We start from the raw sequence: 20288 nt of genomic DNA, 5'->3' as shown, positions 1-20288 counted from the left end.
TGTAGGGAGGGGAGGCCATTTTCCGTTTCTAGGAAGAGTGAGGGCGAGAGGAGAGAGAAAAGAAGGGGAAAAAAAGGGCTCAGCGCCTCCCCGCCGGGCCGTGGACAAGAGGGACAGTTTCGGCAGGCGGGTGAGGTCGCTGACGGCCTGGAGAAGATGTTTTCCCTGTCGAACACCGTTCAGCCCCAGGTGGGTACGGCGTCCAGTCCATTTTTCTCCCCCCGCCCTGCCCGCGTTTGCCGTTTGCGTTTCTTGGAAGTGGTTTCTCTTACGGGATCGTAGGAGGGAAGCGTTTAATCCAGTTGGAGTCCTGGGGTTGAGAAGGGATCGTGGCGACGCTGAGAGTAAAGGGCTGACGATGAAGCAGAAGCAAAATAGGAGCGTGATGGAGACCATGCCTTATTGATTTGATTGCGTGGAATTTTTGCTACAGAATCCATCAGGCATTGTTCAGTGTTAGACCTTCTGGGGTGGGGGTGGGGAGGGGGCAGGGGAAACGTCTGCCGTAGATGTAAAGGGAGCAAGTGATGTTTCTTTTCCATCCTTCCGCCTCTTCAAAGACTTTCGTCTTCACAGCCCCGATTCTCTACTCTTTCTTTTAAATGGAATTTAACCCAAACATGCTATAAAAATTTGAATAATCTTCTATGAATGCTTTCCTTTTTTTGACCAAAAGTAAGTAATAAATATATATTGATATATTTAAGTTATTGACTGCTTGCACTTAAAATTTTGATTCAGCCTCCTCCCCATCTTTTCATTTTTGAAGCAAAAGGGCAGAGAAAAAAGATTCCAAGCGTTTTTATTTTTAATTCTTCTTTCAGGAGTAATCACCGGTGATAATGTTTTGTTCTTAGTTCATTTAAAAATCTTTTTTGATGGTGACATTTAGATTTTTTTTTGAGAGTTCTTCACAGTTTTGCAAATAAACAGTTTTTGAAAACATTCCGTTTTAAAAATAATTTTTGACGTTCTTTAGTTTCTTGGTTAAAGCATATAATTATGTTCCTCTGTGTAACCTCCACTCCCTTTTGTTTTGTTTTGAATTTTGCTAATACTGGTGGGGTAATAAAAAATAAAGTGGTTAGTTATTTATTGGGCATCAGTGATGTGCTAGGTGAACAAAGCAAATGTGGAATCTTGATGATATGAAGTAAAAAATGAGTAGGAGTTAGCCAGGTGAAGAGTGAATAGATATGAACAGGTAGACAGAACATCTGGAGGTTCTGAGGTAGTGACAAGCCTAGTTGATTGGAGGAACAGGAATAAGGCCAGTGTGGCTAGAGCGTGGTGATTAAAGGGCCAGTGACGGAAAGGAGGTTGGGGAGAAGACATGATGCAGATCATACAGGGTGTTACAAGAAGGGACTTTGGGCTTCATTTTAAGTTTGTTGGAAACCATTGAATGCTTTTAAGCATGTTAAGGAGTAAAATGATCAGATTTACATTACAATCTATTACAGAGTAATAGATTACTCTGGCTTCTTGCTGTGTGGAGAATGTTGAAGGACAGAGTGGAAATGTTTTCAGTTTAGGATGTTATTGCACTAATCCAGAGAGGGATAATGCACCGCTAAGTGGTGACAGTGGTTATGGAAAGAAGGGGATGAGATTTATTTTGAAAAAAGAACAGAGGGAATTCCCTGGTGGTCCAGTGGTTAGGACTCCCTGGTCGGGAAACTAAGATCCCAGAAGCCGCGCGGTGCGGCCAAAAAAGAAAGAAAGAAAAAAAGAATAGAATTTTATGAGGGATGATGGAAAGAGGTGTTTCTGGGTTTGATCAGCTGGATGCAAGTAGGTGTTATTTACCAAGATGACCGGTGTCTGGAGGAGTCCTACCAATCGTTTGAAAAAGAATTTGACTTGGCTTGCTGAATACAACATTAAACCTTTTGAAACTGAACTGCAAGAAATTGATGTCAAGAAGACCCGATTTTAGGAAAATTTGTCATTAGCTGAATGGAGTTAGTGGTATGCAATGTCGGTAGAGGTAGTGAAGGAATTTTCTGTACTATAGGCAGTCCTAACTGGACTCACGTACGACCATTAATATGACACAGAAGTTCAACCTTTTCATTGAGGAGAGATCAAACCATCTTTTAGCAGTTTAAATTCTTTATTGAATGAGAAGAGGTACAACTAATTAAAATAAAACTTTTCAAGGTTATAGACAGGGAATTCCCTGGCGGTCCAGTGGTTAGGACTTCACACACTCGCTGAGGGCTCAGGTTCAATCCCTCCTTGGGGAACTAAATTCCCAGAAGCCGCACGGGGAGGCCAAAAAAACAAAAACAAAAAATGTATAGACAGAAAATATGTATCTTAAAATAATTTGATTCCTACAGTTTTTTGTTTGTTGTTCTTGTTTTTTGGTCACGCTGTGCAGCTTGTGACATTGAACCCAGGCCCTCGGCAGTGAAAGCGTGGAGTCCTAACTGCTGTACCGCCAGGGAATTCCCTGATTCTTGTAATAGTTTTAAAAGAGCTTATCGTTTCTTTCTGACTCTAAAAATAATACACGCTAATTGCCAAAAATCCTGAAAAGAAAAATATAAATAAGGAAGATCATCTATAATTTCATCACCCCAATAGATTACATTTTAGAATAAGTTCTTTCATCCTTTCAACTCTGCACAAATATGTGTATGCATACTTTTTAAAAAAATGTTACATAAAGGTTTATGGCTCCTTTTTTTCATTTAAAAAACAATGTTATGAATTTATTTCTGTATCAGTAACCATGGGATGAAAAGTCTTTAAGTGAAATCTGGAGTCAGATTATCTGTGTTAGAATCCTTCTTCCTATAGTACTTTCTTGCTGAGAAAGTGTGATAGAAATGTAATAGTAACTAATGTTTATAGTTGTTAGGAGGATTAAATGAGATAATATAAGTAAAGTACATAGTTCAAAATGTGGCATATAATAAGAGCCCATTTAATTTAATCATTTACTCAACAGGTATTTATTTAGCATCTACTGTGTGCATTATTGCACTGGGATACAGTATTGAATGAAATAGAGGAAGTAAGGTAGAGCAAAATAAAATATAAAGTGTTAAGTTATATTAAGTATAACGTAAAAACAGTTTATATTAAATAATTTATAAATAAAACAGAGAAAAATAATAAAATAGAGGAAAAAAACCCTTGCCACATGAAACTTATGCTCCAGTGGGAGAATGTGGTATAATAAATAAAAACTATTTGGTCTTTGTTCCCAATTCTTGGCACAGAGCTCCTAAAACCCTTGAAATTTCCTGTGATGGGCGTGTCTTTACTCTTAAAGCCCCTCTTTGGATCACACCTGGATTTACACTAATGAGGTGACTTAAACTGGGGTTTCTAGTAAACAATATATAGGTAAATAAGTAAGTATATGAAGTGTGTTAGATAATGAAAATGTCAAGAAGGAAAAATAGAGCAGAGGAAGGCAATAAGGAATATTTTTTAGGGGAGGGTTGCTGAAATCTTACATAGGTTGTCCAGAGAGATGAATGAAAAGATGACTTGTGAGTTAGGAACTGAAGGGAGAGCAAACTATGTGACTAACTGGACAGGGGAATAAACAACAGTGCAAAGTCCTTGAGGTGAGGGCCTGCCAGGTGTTTTCCAGGAACAGAAAAGGGGATGCGGTGGTGGGAGCAGAGAGAAGGAAGGGGAACTTAGTGGTGGATCAATTTGGAGAGGTGATGAAGAGCCAGGGAGGGCTTTCTGTGTCATCATTGTTAGGACGTTGACTTTTATTGTGAGAATAGCCATTGGAGGGTTTTGAGCAGAGGAGTGATGAGATCTGACTGGCTTTAATAGAGCAGATTCAGGGAGAGAAGTTAGGATGCAGTTGTAAAAATCCACATATGGATGATGGTGACTTAGAATAGGGTGGTGCAGTGGGGAAGTTGAAAAGTATAAAATTCTGGGTATATGCTTACTTGTTTCATGTCTGCGAAATATTTCATTTTTGTGGTGGTATCATTTGTGTAGCCACTCCCCTATTGGACATTTCTAGCTTTCCACAAATTTTTAAATATTTTGATGAAAACTGTCTTCTGTGCATATGCAAGCATAGATCATTACTTACTAGATTATTTCCTTGGAATAAATCCCTAGAAGTTAGATTGCTCGAATGGTGAAATGTATGTATTTTTAATACTTTTGCTGTATATAACCCCTATACTATCCTGAAGGTCAGTTTTCTTCCTACCAGCAATAATCTGAGTATTTATAATTTTTAATGTATAGTTTTGATATACGGTGTATATTTAACTTTTTACAATACCCAATCCTGACAATAAAAGGTTTTTTCTTCTGTTTTTATTTTAAAAAGCACTACTTATTTTCAGCTTCTATCTTTTTATAGGTTACAGTTCCTCTGAGTCATCTCATCAATGCCTTCCATTCACCGAAAAACACATCTGTTTCTGTCAGTGCATCAGTTTCTCAAAACCAGCATCGGGATGTAGTGTCTGAGCATGAGGCTCCCAGCAGTGAGGTAATAGTTTTTACCCTGGGTGTGTGAGAAAGTTTTTTTGGTTTAGTACATTGTAAACATGCCTGAAATAACTTTCTATGTTTAGGCATTTGTAACAGGGTGATTTCTGTCTTCAGCTTCATCTCCCTTTTACAATTAAAGATGTCCAACTCTGGCTTTGTTGTACATATAGAAATACTACTTTGTTTTATTTTTAACATTTAATTTATAAAAAATTTCATGTGGCAGTGTATTGGTATTCACTTCCTACGTTACTGCTTGTGTAATATCATTTAGATATTCTTTTGTGTTGCTTCAGTGGTAGCAGGGAACCTACAGTTAACTCCATAATTCCCATAATTTTCAGGAAAGATAGAATAGCAAGAAGTTATCATCTACCACCTTATAGGAGCTTTCAGTGTAATTGAACAATTAGAATATAGATACCTGAAAGTGAAATGTATAAGCTATGAAACCGTACTTTGAGTATTCAGAGAATTATAAAATCATTGTGGCCTAGGATATAGCGAATTCCCAACGTAGGAACCTTGTGTTTACAAGATTCATTAATAAGATAGTTTCTTGTAGCTCAGAATACATTTTTCATAGTAAACATTATAATCTGTAGTTAAGTTTCTCAGAAGCCTCTTTAACCATAAATAGTTTATGTTCTTAGTCCTGATATCAGGGGCTATGGCAAAGGACAGTAGAGGAGGAGTTGAAAAAAAAGTTTGCAGGACTTCCCTGGTGGCCCAGTGGTTAAGACTCCACGCTTCCAATGCAGGGGGCCCGGGTTTGATCCCCGTTCGGGGAACTACAATCCCACATGCCACGTGGCACAGCCAAAAAAAAAAAGTCTGCTTTTGGTGGGGATGGGATGGGGGGTGGTTGTGAGGTGAGTCTTGGGATACAATTTTACTTAGATGAAAAGTTTGTCTTTATGCTTTCCTTTTTTTTTCTTTTTTAATTGATTATTTATTTTTGGCTGTGTTGGATCTTCATTGTTGTGCGTGGGCTTTCTCTAGTTGTGGCGAGCGGGGGCTACTCTTTGCGGTGCGCAGGCTTCTCATTGCGGTGGCTTCTCTTGTTACGGAGCACGGGCTCTAGGCGTGCAGTCTTCAGTAGTTGTGGCTCGTGGGCTCAGTAGTTGTGGCTTGGGGGCTCTGGAGCACAGGCTCAGTAGTTGTGGCGCATGGGCTTAGCTGCTCCGCAGCATGTGGGATCTTCCCGGACCAGGGTATGAACCCGTGTCCCCTGCACTGGCAGGCGGATTGTTAACCTCTGTGCCACCAGGGAAGCTCTTATGTTTTCCTTTTATGTTATCTGCCAAATTCCTATTGCCTCTGTCTATGGGCAATCCATTCTTGTCTTCTGTTGTGACACCCTTCTTCCAATTTACAGCCCGAGAGCTTTCCTAATGATAAGACTGCATGTATCAAAATTGCTACATGCAGCAATATTATGTTCATTTTAGAAATTTTGGAAAATATTATGTAGGTAGAAGAAATTAAATTAACCTATGATCCTGCTTCTCTTTTTCTCACTTGTACTTTTATATTTTATAATAGTTGGATCATACTGTATATGCTGATTTAGATTTTGCTTGATCATTTAATAGTCTTAGGAACTTTTTATTCCATACATTTTCTGTATTTTTAATGACTTTCAGAGTGTTCATTTTATGATGTTCTCTTTTTGGATATTGTTTCCAATTTTTTGCTGCTCTGAACAACACCATTTGTACTCTCCGTGGTGCTAAATGTTTGACTATTTCATCAAGTGAAATGGCTAGGTCAGTAGTGAAGTACATTTTGGGGGCTTGAAAAGTAGCTAAACTCTAGAAGCCAATGTTGAGCTTAAAACTAATGGTCCCAGATACAGAATTGGTGTCTTATCCTCGATTTACCTTCATTATTCCTATGGTTTATCATTGATGACTGTTTGTTATTGCTTCACAAACATTTTCATTCTTCTTAAGCATCCTCCCTCATCTCTACTCGCACTTCCTTTGCTCTGAGGTTACATTGCTTTCATCAAGTCTTGCTCATCCAAACACCCACTTCACAGTGCAAGCAAAAAACTTTCAACTTCCTTCAAGCTACTGACTTCTTTTCCTGTTGCTTTCAGACTTCTTGAAAAAGTAGTACTCTGAACTTAACATCTGTTCTTGCTAAACTTTTATTCATACTACATCCCATTGTAGTTTGGCTACTACTTTTACCATTTTATAGACTTGTTTTGGTATATTTTGTTGACTTCCTTAGCAGTAAGTACAGGCCTTTTTAAAAATCCACATCTTTTTCATCTTTTCCTTAGCATTTGACCTTGCTGAACATCCACTGCTTTCAAAATACTTTCATAAATTGAGTGATACTACATTGATGGTTTTTTTTTTTTTCTCTTTCTGTTTTGCTGGGCGTTTTTATTGCCAGCCTTTTACACAGTGTGTGTACATTTATCTGTAATCTAATTTTCATTTTGCATAGTCTCCCAGATTATATATCTTAATGTCTATATATATTTATATGCTGATAACTCCCAAATCTATCTCCAACTCTAAAGTATCTCTAAAGTTTTAAAGTAATTATCTGGTGGCTTATTAAAATACCCCTCTGGATAGGCTCCAAGGACCTCGAAATTAAGATGTCTAAAACTGAGCTGCTTCCTCAGATTCCAGTGTTTTTTTTGTTTTTGTTTTTGTTTTTTGCGGTACACAGGCCTCTCACTGTTGTGGCCTCTCCTGTTGCGGCGCACAGGCTCCGGATGCGCATGCTCAGCGGCCATGGCTCACGGGCCCAGCCGCTCCGCGGCATGTGAGATCTTCCTGGCCCGGGACATGAACCCGTGTCCCCTGCATCGGCAGGCGGACTCTCAACCACTGCGCCACCAGGGAAGCCTGATTCCAGTGTATTTGATCTTAGAGTGGTTTTAGCCCCTCTTCATCAGTCTGGGTCCAACCAAGAGAGAGAGACCACATAGTCATTTGAACAGTGAATGTTTAATATAAAAAATATATAATTTTTTAGTTTAATATTTTAAAAACCCTGGTCTAACGGGATTAGAATAACTAGGGATTGGCTAGTAATAAGTAAAGAAAATTCAAATATATAGGACTTGCGGATTCAAGAAGCAGCTAATCCTCCCAGGACTGAGAGCTTCCCAGGAAGAGTTCTCCACCCCTGGGCTGAGGTTCTGAGGTTGTTGGAGAGGGAATGGCCTTGGCTCACTGAATGGCGCAGGAGTCACTGGTGCCGTGCCAGCTGAACCTGATGGAAATCTGCCCCCTTGGGTACCAGGAGAAGCTGTTCATGGGGATGTGTGTTACTGGAAAAGCTGCTGGGTACTGCTGGCAACTGTGCACTGTAGGAGCCAGGCTTTGGAGAAGCTGCACCAGTGGCAAGAACCACTCCTGGAGAAACCCATGGGTGTTATGTTGCACACAGGAGCCTGCTGAGTGAACACAATAGCCTGAACCAGGAGCAGAAACTCCTCCTACAATGTCTCTCCAGTGCCCTCTACTGACAGCTTAATGTTCTAGCCAACAAAGGAAAAATATTTAAAGGGCCCAGATCCATGAACATGGAGCCAAAAAAAGGATGAAGAGGAGCTAAGAGACAACAAATCAATAACCAGCACATCCATCCTTCTCCCTCACAATCCCTATACTTTACTGGTTTCTTCAAATGTCTGTTGTCTGTGACTTGATATTTGCATCCTTCTTAGTCAGGGCTCAGTTCAGGTTCATACCATTTTTCTCTTGTTACATCAGCCTTCTATTCTCCAGCTTATCATCTTTGTCTTCTATTTTCTTCCTATAAAACAAAACTAATGATATTAGCTATAGAATTAAATTCAAACAAGGCTCTTCACAATATGGCCATAGCCCATCTTTCTAGTGCTTTCTTTGGTCACTAAACTTTTTACTGCATCTCAAACATTCCAAGCCCTTTGATGACTTTTTGTTTGCCCTCTTCCCCAAGGTTTCTGCCCCCATCATTTGTGAATTAAGTGTTATTTCAGTGAAGCCTTATCACTTAGGAAATTAGTTGTGTGTTCTCTTATGACTTTTTAAAAAAATATCTCTGTAATAGCAGTTACCTTATTGTATGGTAATTATCATATTCATATGTACCTTATTTCTCTTTATGTTCCTAGGACTTGATACTCATTATGTAAGGGGCATAAATTTCTGTCTTAGTTAAAAATCTGCATTTCCCTTTGTATTATAAATAGACTTTTTGGTTTCCCCATTTTAAAAGATAAAATATCTTTGTAGCTCTTGAATATTGTAGTCCTTCTGATTCCATTATGATAATGTGGTTTATATTCTACAGTTTTTATTACCTTAAAAAGCACCTTTTAATGGCTTCCCTGGTGGTGCAGTGGTTGAGAGTCCGCCTGCCGATGCAGGGGACACGGGTTCGTGCCCCGGTCCAGGAAGATCCCACATGCCACAGAGCGGCTGGGCCCGTGAGCCATGGCCTCTGAGCCTGCGCGTCCAGAGGCTGTGCTCCGCAACGGGGGAGGCCACAACAGTGAGAGGCCCGCGTACCGCAAAAAAAAAAAATTCACATTGTTTCAATTGATAAGTACTCTTCAAGTTAAATAGCTTGATAATAATGCTTACTTGATATAAACAACAAGGACCTACTGTATAGCACAGGGAACTGTATTCAATATCTTGTAATAACTTGTAATGGAAAATAATCTGAAAAAGAATACATATATTTATACATATATAAGTATATGTATATATAACTGAATCACTGCTGTATACCTGAAACGTTGTAAATCAACTATATGTCAGTAAAAAAATAAAAATTAAAAAATAATAATGCTTACTTGGTTGCATTAATCTTTTACAGCCTATACTTAACTTAAGGGACCTTGGATTATCTGAATTAAAAATTGGACAAATTGATCAACTGGTAGACAGTCTACTTCCTGGAATTTGTAAGGACAAAAACGTTTCTTCCCGTTGGCATACATCTCATGTATCTGCACAGTCCTTCTTTGAAAATAAATATGGTAAGTTAATATATTTTGTGTCCCAATGAAGGTAAGCCATTACAGTACTATTGATAATTTAATTGATACCACTTATTTTTTTTTGATACCACTTATTAATACACCTCTGGTTTCCAGTGTTTCATTACATTGTTGATTAGAGGGGTTTTTTTTTCTTTTTTTTTGATTAGAGTTTTGAAATTGTCTCTAGGAAATAGCAATTTTTTGTTTCTCCGTGCTCTTAGCTAAAAGTAACTTAAGCTAGACATATATATTTTTACCTCTTGGTTTGAATTTAATTTCATTGGCAGCTATATTTGTATATCATATAAAAAAAGATAATGCAAAGGACAAGTGATAGACACTAATATGATGAAGAAATGTGATTAAATTTGCAATGCTTTTAGATAAAAATACAAAAAGCAGAGTCATACATGGGCAAATGAAAGGCAAAACTCATTTTGGTTTTTCTAATATTCGGTAAAATTATTTGTTGTATTTCATGACTTTTTTGTTTGACCGTTAGAAAATTTACTTTTTACAATTTCCCTCCAGGTTGCTTAGATATATTTAGTACTTTACGTTCCTCTTGCTTGTACAGACAACATTCAAGAACTCTTAAAAGAATTTGTTCAGATCTTCAGTACTGGCCAGGTATGAAGCAACAGTTGTACTTATTTTGAAAAAAATAATAGATTTATTTAATCTATTCAGATTTGTCTTTTTTAATGATATTAATGATTAGAAACATTCATTTGTAGCTCACAGTAGAACTTGGAGAATATTTGGAATCAACTAGTTTGGGTATATCTGTGTAATTTTTAACCTGGGAAATATAACTAAATTTTGAATGTGAGTGACAAGTGCCACAGTAAAGGAAACTCTAGGGAGCTCACGTATACCTGCTCCAAAACAATTAAGCGCATTTGTTTACTTCTCTCATTTTCAAAATCCCATTGCAATGACAAAAAAAGATAAAAATAAGAAAAAAGTCAGGGCAGCAGCAGAGGGGTTTTGTAAATGGACCAGAAATTTGATGACTTTCTGGAACTTGTAAAGTAGACGAAACCCCATTGATATCAAAATCCAATATGTATTCATTCATATTTATTTAATATCAGGCACTACTGATAGGTGTTAGGCGAGAGTGATAGTTATGTAACTGAAAAAGACATATGTTATCAACCCTCATGAAGCTTATAGTAGAGTGACATGAAAGAGGTGTGTAATGCTAATTCCAGTAGAACTTAGGAAAAATCCCCAAGTTCTAAGTCAATAATAGTGAGCTCTGGGGTAGCTGATTTAGTGAAACAGTTGAAAGATTGCGAAAAGTGGGCCAGTCACAGAACAGATTTGGCTTGCAACTTTTAGACAAAAGAACACATCTCTAATAAGGTATCCGTGTGTATATGTTGAAAAGGGACTCCTGGTTTGAGGGTTGATGCCAAAGAGAGAAACAAGATAGTAACCCAGGTTACTTTGGACTTGAATCATACACTAAAGGTACCTGCTCATTTACCATAAGTCCATGTTTTGTAGTCTAAATATATTTACCACTTTGATAGTTTTGAGGACTCCTGTCTGCAGTCAGTACTGATCATTGTGTTCTTCTTTACAAATACAAATGGTTTGCAAGAATCTCCATGTTTGAGGAAAATTTATAGCATGAAGGAGAGGCACCAGGTTGGGCAAAGAAATCTCTTTTGTAGTTCTTTGAAGAAATGGTTAATGTAGAAGACAGAAGAATACTTAAGAAGGGATGATACACTCAGTTTTAAATATTCAAGGAAGAAAAAAACTGAGCATGTATTAGGGTATAAAATATATCTTAATAACTTTTTAAAAAGTTAAAACTCAAAGGTCAGATTCTCTGATCATATGATAAAACTGAAGTCAAATAATAGAAAAGATACCTAAAAAAAATTCCTAAATATGTGGAAATGTTTAAAGATACTTTTCTAAGTGTCTTGTGGCTGAAGGGAATTGAAAACAAATTACAGACAATAATTCCTGAACCACAATGAAAATCTGCATATCTAAATCTTTGGGTTGAGGACAAACTGAAGCTGAAAGCATTGTATGAATTTTAGGAAATAAGGAAGATGGGAAATAAATTGATTAAATATTTATTTTTAGAATTTCTTTAAAAGAACATGAGAAATTAATATGGATAAGACACATTAAATTAAATGAATATAATGGCAAGAAATGGTTTTACTTAATTTAATCAAGAATCAATTTAATTTGAAAAGAAAATAGAACAAACAGTCTGATTAAGAAATGATGAGAAAATACAGTGTTAGAAGTGAAAAGTGGGAACTGTCACAGATAATGAAGATTTTTAAATTGTAATGTATATAATTTTATATTGTAAATAAAAATATGTTGAAACATAATTATTTGAGTTATAAATTACTAGCAAAATTGACCCAGGAAGAGATAAGACAATAACTATAGAATTTGAAAGATAATATCTTTCAAATATAATCTCTTTGCCCCAGAGGCACTAGGCTCAGATGGTTTTATGGCTGTATTCTGTTTTCCAAGGTCAGGAGTCTTCCTGTTATTTAAAACTTTTTTAATAAAGAAAAAGATAGACTAGGCTTCCCTGTTTATTCCATGAGATGACTGATACTAAAATATTAGTACAAAAAGAATACAATAGATTAATTTCACTTAATCTAGATATAGAAATCCTAAGTAAAGTCTAAAAAAGCACATATAGAAATATCCTAAAAATTATGATTAAGGAATACAAGAATGATTTAACATTAGGAAGTATGTTAATTTATCATGTTAATTGATTAGACAAGAAAAGGATTATTATTTGTGTATGATAAAAAGGCATGTGATATATATGCTAACTATTATGCTTCCTAAAAACTTGTAGAGTAGATACTTTTAAAATTTCTGAAGTGTATCTGTTAGGTTCTCATTAATATGAGAAACAGGATGTCTGGTATCCTGTTTTTGTTCAGTAATTTGGAGATCCTGAAATATCTGATTAAAAAGAAAAAGGAAGTTTTATATAAGTTAAAAGGGGCAAAATTATAATTAGGTGATACAATTGTTTACCCGAAAATTCAATAAAATCAACTGAAAGGCTGCCCTGGTGCCATAGAAGATAAATGCATAAAAATCAATCGCTTTTTTTTTTTTATCCTAGCAATAGGTTTTATTTACAGTTCGTTCAAAATCCATGAAATCTTGTATCCTGACAAGAAATATGCAACATGATACATATATACACACACAGATGTATATATGTATGCATGTGAAACCTGACTGAAAGAAATAAAAGAAGAGCTGAGTAAAATAAAGTGAGAGAGTACTGTAGTCCTCTTCAGAAGAACTTAGTGTTCTAACATTATCAATTTGCACCCAGATTTTCAATGCAACTCCAATCAAAACTCGAAACATTGGTTAGGAAAATAAAGAGTTGATTTTAAATTTGGGCATTAAAAGGGAATCAGATTATTTTCTTACACCTTAAAAAGTTCCAAAGAACTGAAAACAAGTAGAAGTATTAGATGAAGTCAGTAAACTGCCTTTAAAATCTTAGTGTGAGGATGAGACTCTTTAATGAAAGCACAGTGAACAAACCACTAAAGATTAAAAGACATGGCTTCATTAACCTTACAGATTACTGTATCACTTAATTAAAAGACAAAGACATTAAAATAAATGTTTGAAATATGCATGACTAAAAGTATATCTTAAAGTATATCCATATTCTGCAAATGAAAATGGAAAAATATGAAAGGTCATGAGTGCTCAGTTCACTAAAGAAATAAAAATAATCAATAAAAATAAAAAATGTGGGCTTCCCTGGTGGCGCAGTGGTTGAGAGTCCGCCTGCCGATGCAGGGGACACGGGTTCGTGCCCCGGTCCGGGAAGAGCCCACATGCCGCGAAGCGGCTGGGCCCGTGAGCCATGGCCACTGAGCCTGCGCGTCTGGAGCCCGTGTTCCGCAATGGGAGAGGCCACAACAGTGAGAGGCCCGCGTACCGCAAAAAAAAAAAAAAAAAATTAAAAATGTTTTCAAAAATTTTCCTCACTTCTAATCTGAAATGCAAATTGAAACAAAATGTTACTTTCTGCCCATCAGATTTTATACAAATTAAAAAGATTTTTATTTATATTCAGTGCTGCAAAGGATATGGAGGAAAGGACACTCATATTCATTCGTGGGTGTATAAATTCTTGATAACATCCTTTTGGAGGACAGTTTCTTAGTGTTAAACAGTTCAAGTCTCACAGTGTCACTTTTAGGAATGTAGTCTGTGTGTGATGAAAGATAACAGGTACAAGATTTTTAACCGCAGCATTATTTTTAGCAATAAAAACTAGGAAACAGCTAATGCCCATAGTAGGGAAGAAGATGAGTATATTGCCATACCCTGATACATGGGAAAACTGTAAACAGCCATTAAACTGAATGCACTGCCTCATCTGTTCTGGAAAATGTCCATGATAAATTGTTAAGGGAAAGAAGACAATTGCAAAAGTTATGTACTATTTTTATAGAAAGAGCATGTTTTAATACATAGAAGTATAGTCATGGAATTGTTCAATTGGTTACTTCTGGAACACTTCAGCACACTTGTAATTAAAGTAATTAAAACGGATTGAATCTATAAATCAACTTTACTTTTTCTTGGTAATTTTAAAATGTAAAAACATAAACAAAGAACTGTGTTAAAAAAATGAGATAATAACTAGGATGTACGGGAATAGTGTCAGAGTTTTGATTCTTACGCATTTTCCTTATAAAAATTTAAAATGAGAAGTAAATATGATACTGTTTGATTCAGTTTTCATACAGTCTCGGGGTTTTAAAACTTTAAAATCAAGGACACGACGTCTACAGTCCACTTCTGAAAGATTAGCAGAAACACAACATACAGCACCATCATTTGTGAAGGTAATTAGACCTTTTATGCTGTTGTTTGAAAAAGCAGTAATTTTCAAGTTATTAAAAAGAACGTTCAATATCTGATTTCTATTGCTGACTAATAGATTTTCTTCCATCTTTCCACTTAGAATAAAGGATTAATATCCTGTGTAATCAATATAGCTAGAACTCTCCTGGGTGCCAAGCTTATCTTTCCATTAGCCTGTTAGACATCTTCCTCTGGTTTTTTTTTTTCCCTGTCAATCTACACCTGCTTATGTATTCTTGGATAAGTAGCATCCACCCAAGCTAGAAACCTGCTGGACAGCTATGATCTGTCCATCTTCTCTCACCTCCCACATCCATTAATCACTAAAATCCTGTTGATTCAGCCTCTTAAGTATTTATTTCTTAAATCTGTCTTCATCCCCAGTTCCACTGCATAGATAGACCATAGTTATTTCTTGCCTAGATTCCTCTCATAAACACTCATTTAGTCTCCTTGCCTTTAGTTATGCTACCTTTAGCCCAGCCTCCAGACTGCCATCCACCAGACTGTCTGAAATGTATCAGTGTAATGGTTGTATTCCTCTGCTTTATTGTCAGACTTCTGCCGTGTATACATACGGCATTTCATCATTTGGCATTCTGCCTACCATTTTTGTGTTCTTATCTTTCAGTGTGCCCCCTCCTCTCCTCCTACCCTCCTCCTCTCCTGGTTTTTTAAAGTCCTGTCAAACAAGATTGTTTATAGCTCTTGAGCACTAAAGGCTGCTGTTTCATGGCTCTGTCAAATTATTCATGCTCTGTGCTGCTGTGGTTCAGCTGTGCCATTCTCTGTAAGGCCTTTACTGACTTCTTAGGTAGCAGTTGTTTTACCACCATACCTAGTACCTCTAACATAGTATCAAAATGACTTCAAAAACTTAGTTGTTTGTGTATCTCTGCCCAATAGACTGAAAACGTTCAGATGATCGGTTATTTATCTTTACATCTTCAGAACTTATACAGGACCAAGTATATGCAAGGTGCTCAGTAAACATTTAATAAATGAATGAGGTTTTTCCTCCAGCAGAAATAAAGGAATGTGACCTATTCTAAGCCATTAGAACCCTAAGTCAACATGTGACCTGTTAAATGTTTTCAGTGTAGTTAGTGGTCTTATGTAGAGAGTTTCTCTATATTAATTGATGCAAGTATAGGGTCCAGTGTTAGTTTCCTAGCCATTGATTATTTATTGTTGAGTCTTAATTCTTCACATTGACAATAAAAATTTTTAATTCTAGAATTTTAATGAATTTTTTTGTGAGTGGTTGTTATATTTTGGGGGAGTATTATCCGTATAATCAGCTGATACTGATGTATTGTTTGCGTATTTAGGGGTTTCTTTTGCGGGACAGAGGATCAGACATTGAGAGTTTGGACAAACTCATGAAAACCAAAAACATACCTGAAGCTCACCAAGATGCATTTAAAACTGGTTTTGCAGAGGGTTTTCTGAAAGCTCAAGCACTGACACAAAAAACCAATGGTGAGTTGATTTGACAGCATCCATATTTAGGGAAGAATATCTGAAAGAAAGTTATAGTCCTGCCTTTAAGTGATTATAATAACTTTTCTAACAATTTCCCAACATTTTATTGGTTATATTTCGTTATATTTGTATCTTAAGCTGTGGTGTAGAAGTGGGAATATCTGCTGGCACTTTTCACTTTCTGAAGTGAGAAGCCAAAGTCAGCGATAGAAGCATGAGTGGCTTCATGAAGTTTTTGGTAACAGGTGCTGAAAGGCAATCATGGAGATTATGCAAAACATGCCAGGCTCCAATATTGCATGTGGTGAAATGTGATTACCGTCAGTAACCTAATATTTGCATTTCATTGATATGTCATTTCTCATTGATATAATTTGATTTAAGGCTTTTTCTTTTTTCTCCAGATTCTCTAAGAAGAACTCGCCTGATTGTCTTTATTCTGCTGGTAGTTGGCATTTATGGACTCTTAAAAAACCCATTTTTATCTGGTAGAGGCTCTTTATATTTATCTGACTTTTTTTTTTGTCTTTTATATACTCATTTCTTTTTCATAGTTGATCTAGCTAAGGCTTAGAGATAAGAAAACATTAATGTTTATAGTTCCAGGGTCTAGGTCTTTCATTCCTAAGTCAAGACTTCTCAGATTGGGTCACTTTAAGATTGTTTTTTGCATTGAAATTAAAGTTCCAAGGATTATGTTAGAGTGGAAATGTTAGATCTACTTCTGGTAGTGGTTAGTTCCCCAGATTTTTAGAAAATGATACCTATCCAATAATAAAATTTTAAAAACATGTAGAATTTTATAATAGCAATACAAAGTGTAATAGTCATCTGTTTCAAAGACAGTAATAAATTGAATTTTGTAAAAATTAACTTATATGGAAAATTACTTTAAATAGAGTCCCAGATTTTCTCAGTTTGCAAGTCTAAAATGAAGTAATAATGTCAGGTTTAAGCGGTTCCAATTGCTTTTTCAACTATCATTCAGTTTTTACCCCGTGTTTTCTCCTTTCTTTATGATGGATTACCTTGAGAGAAAAAAACTGATTTACAATTAAGAACATTGATTGACCTGTATAAGGAATCATTCCCAGAACTTGCATGTAGCCCCAGTTATTTTAAAATTTGTTAGTGACATCAAACCTGAAATGAGGTTTTAACATCTAGGAATAGCCTTTCTATATCTAGATCTGCCTTCTCTTGTCTCCTTTTTTTCAAAAAAAAAACCAATACAGGGATGATAGGTGATATCAGCAGGGTGGTGGAGGGGTGGGATGAGCTCTGATGATTATTCCTTTTTGTTTCTTAATTATGTACAATGGAGTTTGAGAACCATTGGTTTAAATTTTTATTATTCGATATAAGAAGAGGAAAATTCTTAGTTTTAATTGGAAAGGCAAAGGTGTCATTTTATTATGAATCATTTATTCCTTGAATACCATCTCAAAATCCAGAAGACCTAATATCTACGCCTCACACTGATTAAATATATGTGAACTTAGATATTTAATTTTTCTGGGCTTTCTTGCATCTGAAAAATAAGGTAGTTAGAATTTTATGAATCTATCAAATATGTAAACATTTGTTTATGTCCCTTTAGTCCGCTTCCGGACAACAACAGGGCTTGATTCTGCCGTAGATCCTGTGCAGATGAAAAATGTTACCTTTGAACATGTTAAAGGAGTAAGTTAAAAAGTTTACCTTGATCTCCTCAAACATTATCTTAATTGTATTTTATTATTCTAAAGGTTGAAATAATAGAAAATATATATTATTGGTCTCTGCCCCATGTTCCTGGCACAGACGTCCTAAAACCCTTGTCATTTCCAAAGTGCTAAGAGCACCAGGAGCATCTTTTGTTTTACTGTTTGGTCTTTGACCCCGGTTCCTGACACAGGGCTTCTGAGTCCCTTAGAATTTCCTGGGTGATAGCAGTGTCCTTTGTTCTTTTTTTTTTTCCGCCTTGGCCACACTGCACGCAGCTTGCCGGATCTTATTTTCCCAACCAGGGATTGAACCCGGGCCCACGGCAGTGAAAACTTGGAGTCCTAACCACTGGACCACCAGGGAATTCCTGCAGTGTCTTTTGTTCAAATGAGGTGGCTCTGGGTGGGTGCCTGGATGGGGGCCAGTCACCAGAAGGACCCAGCCATGATTAGGGTCTTAGAACTTTCACCTCCACTCTGTTCTCCAGAGAGGGGAGAGGGCCTGGAAAGGGAGTTAATAATTGATCATGTCTATGTGAGGAAACTCCCATAAAAATCCCAACAGATCTGGGTTCAGGGAGCTTTCAGTTGGTGAACACATGGAGGTGTGAGGACAGTAGCGTTTTCAGAGAGGACGTGGAGGGGCCTGTGCCTCTTCCTATGTCCCTTGCCCTACCTGTCTCTTCCTTCTGGCTGTTCTGAGTTATATCCTTTCATAATAAACCAGTAGTCTAGCACCTAAACTGGTTTCCTGAGTTCTCTGAGCTGCTCTAGCAAATTAATCAAACACAAGGAGGGGTTGTGGGAACCTCCAATTTATAGCCAATTGGTAGAAGCACAGAGACAACCTAGATTTGGGATTGGCATCTGAGGGGTGTGTGTGTGGTGCTAAGTGTTGTGGGACTTTGGCCCAAAGATGTGTTTCACATTCACCCCTTCCCAGGTACTTTCTTTTTAACACTGCCCAATGTACTTGAGCTTTCTCACTGAGAGTTATTTAAAGTTGTGTAATGTGAGGTTGCAGGTTGGCTGCAAATATGTTATTACGGCAGTGTAATTTAAAATAAATAAATATGTGAAAGTACACATGCAGAGGCATTTTAAATTTACATTGGTAGCCAACATTTTTAAATTGAAGTTTCACCCACAAAAAGAGTTCTGTATTGTTTGTTCATTTGTTTTTTGAACACTGAAGCCTGGAGTGCTAGGCCTGTATTCTCTGGCAGAGCCATGTTGTGGTTGTCTTTAAAGGGACCGTTGCTTTCCAGTTCAGCACATTGCCACCACTATTGTTTTACATCTGGCCTTCTGCACTCATTGATTGATACCGTTTTGCCACTAGGAATTTGCATTTGTGACTTCTGGTTATATGCTGACTAGGAAAATGGCTCACCATTTCTGATAGGCATCTTAATCTTACATCAGAGTTTTAAAGTTGAACTCGTTTTCTGATTGCCATTTTTGTTGGCCAGATTGGGCTTTATTTTTGCTAGGGATCTCAATTCTGCAATATTTTATATTTTGGAGATTAAATCTCTTAAATTTTTTTTACCACAGCCATTTATAAAACAATATTAGTACACTATAGCTTAATTTTTGTCACTGTCCTTTGGCATTTGTCAGGAACTAAATCGTTTATAATCTAGTAGTAGTTCCTTGTAATGAAAATGATCTCATAACTAATCACAAATTAATGTTATAACTTAAACACAGACTCCCTTATCATTAATATATAGTAAGTCCACATAATTTGCCATTGAAGCTTATAACCAGGTCCAAAACAGTTTTGGATTTGAAACTTACTAGGTGACTCTTTATATTAAATGCCACTGACACATTTAATGAGAATTTTGAATATAACAGTTCTTTTTAACTAAAGGAAGCAGTTAAAAAGGGTTTTTGTTGGGACATATAAGGAGACTTCATATAACTGGCATTGAGGGTCGGGAGAAAACTCTGAGTATTTCTAAAGGGGCCTTTTTGTATACTTTCACTGAAACAAAAAGCCAAGTTAATTTAATCTGCAGTTAAATTTATGATATTCAAAGAGGGTATCTTGGTAATATAATAATTACTTGGTAAATTGTATCACTTTAGGTGGAGGAAGCTAAACAAGAATTACAAGAAGTTGTTGAATTCTTGAAAAATCCACAAAAATTTACTGTTCTTGGAGGTAAACTTCCAAAAGGTAAGATATCTTCCCTTTCACATAACTTGACAAAATACTGTAATATGTCACTAATTTAACTTTTATCAAAGTTGATCAAAGTTTAATTCTTAATTGCTATTTTACAAATAAGTGCTCATTCTGAACATACTGTTCTGTAATCTTTTTTTTTGGTAATTTAAAATTTTGTTATAATTTCAAACTTTAAGTAAATTGCAACAATAAATAGTACAAAGAACTCCCTCCAGGGCTTCCCTGGTGGCGCAGTGGTTGAGTGTCCGCCTGCCGATGCAGGGGACATGGGTTCATGCCCCGGTCCGGGAGGATCCCACATGCCGCTCCGGCTGGGCCCGTGAGCCATGGCCGCTGAGCCTGCGTGTCTGGAGCCTGTGCTCCGCGGCAGGAGAGGCCGCGGCAGGAGAGGCCACGGCAATGAGAGGCCCGCATACCGCAAAAAAAAAACAAAAAAAAAAACTCCCTCCATACTTTTAACTCATGAGACTCAAAATTT

At 36.7% G+C, this 20288-nt stretch overlaps 1 protein-coding gene across 1 annotated transcript in view; it reads left to right on the top strand.

Moving 5' to 3' along the window:
* Positions 1 to 20288, top strand: part of YME1L1 (YME1 like 1 ATPase) — a 30500-nt gene continuing 10212 nt past the window's right edge. Inside the window, exons 1-9 of the mRNA XM_082648926.1 lie at positions 1 to 189; positions 4358 to 4489; positions 9334 to 9496; positions 10031 to 10129; positions 14291 to 14400; positions 15751 to 15901; positions 16309 to 16392; positions 17505 to 17587; positions 19708 to 19798. Of these exons, the coding sequence (XP_082505052.1) occupies positions 157 to 189; positions 4358 to 4489; positions 9334 to 9496; positions 10031 to 10129; positions 14291 to 14400; positions 15751 to 15901; positions 16309 to 16392; positions 17505 to 17587; positions 19708 to 19798 (946 nt within the window). The 5' untranslated portion in view covers positions 1 to 156. The remainder of the gene's footprint in view (positions 190 to 4357; positions 4490 to 9333; positions 9497 to 10030; positions 10130 to 14290; positions 14401 to 15750; positions 15902 to 16308; positions 16393 to 17504; positions 17588 to 19707; positions 19799 to 20288) is intronic.

The sequence above is a fragment of the Grampus griseus genome, assembly GCF_964374135.1.
Source record: "Grampus griseus genome assembly, chromosome: 2".
NCBI lineage: Eukaryota > Metazoa > Chordata > Mammalia > Artiodactyla > Delphinidae > Grampus > Grampus griseus.
Note: the sequence above shows the minus strand (reverse complement) of the source record. Positions and strands in the feature narration are given on the sequence as shown.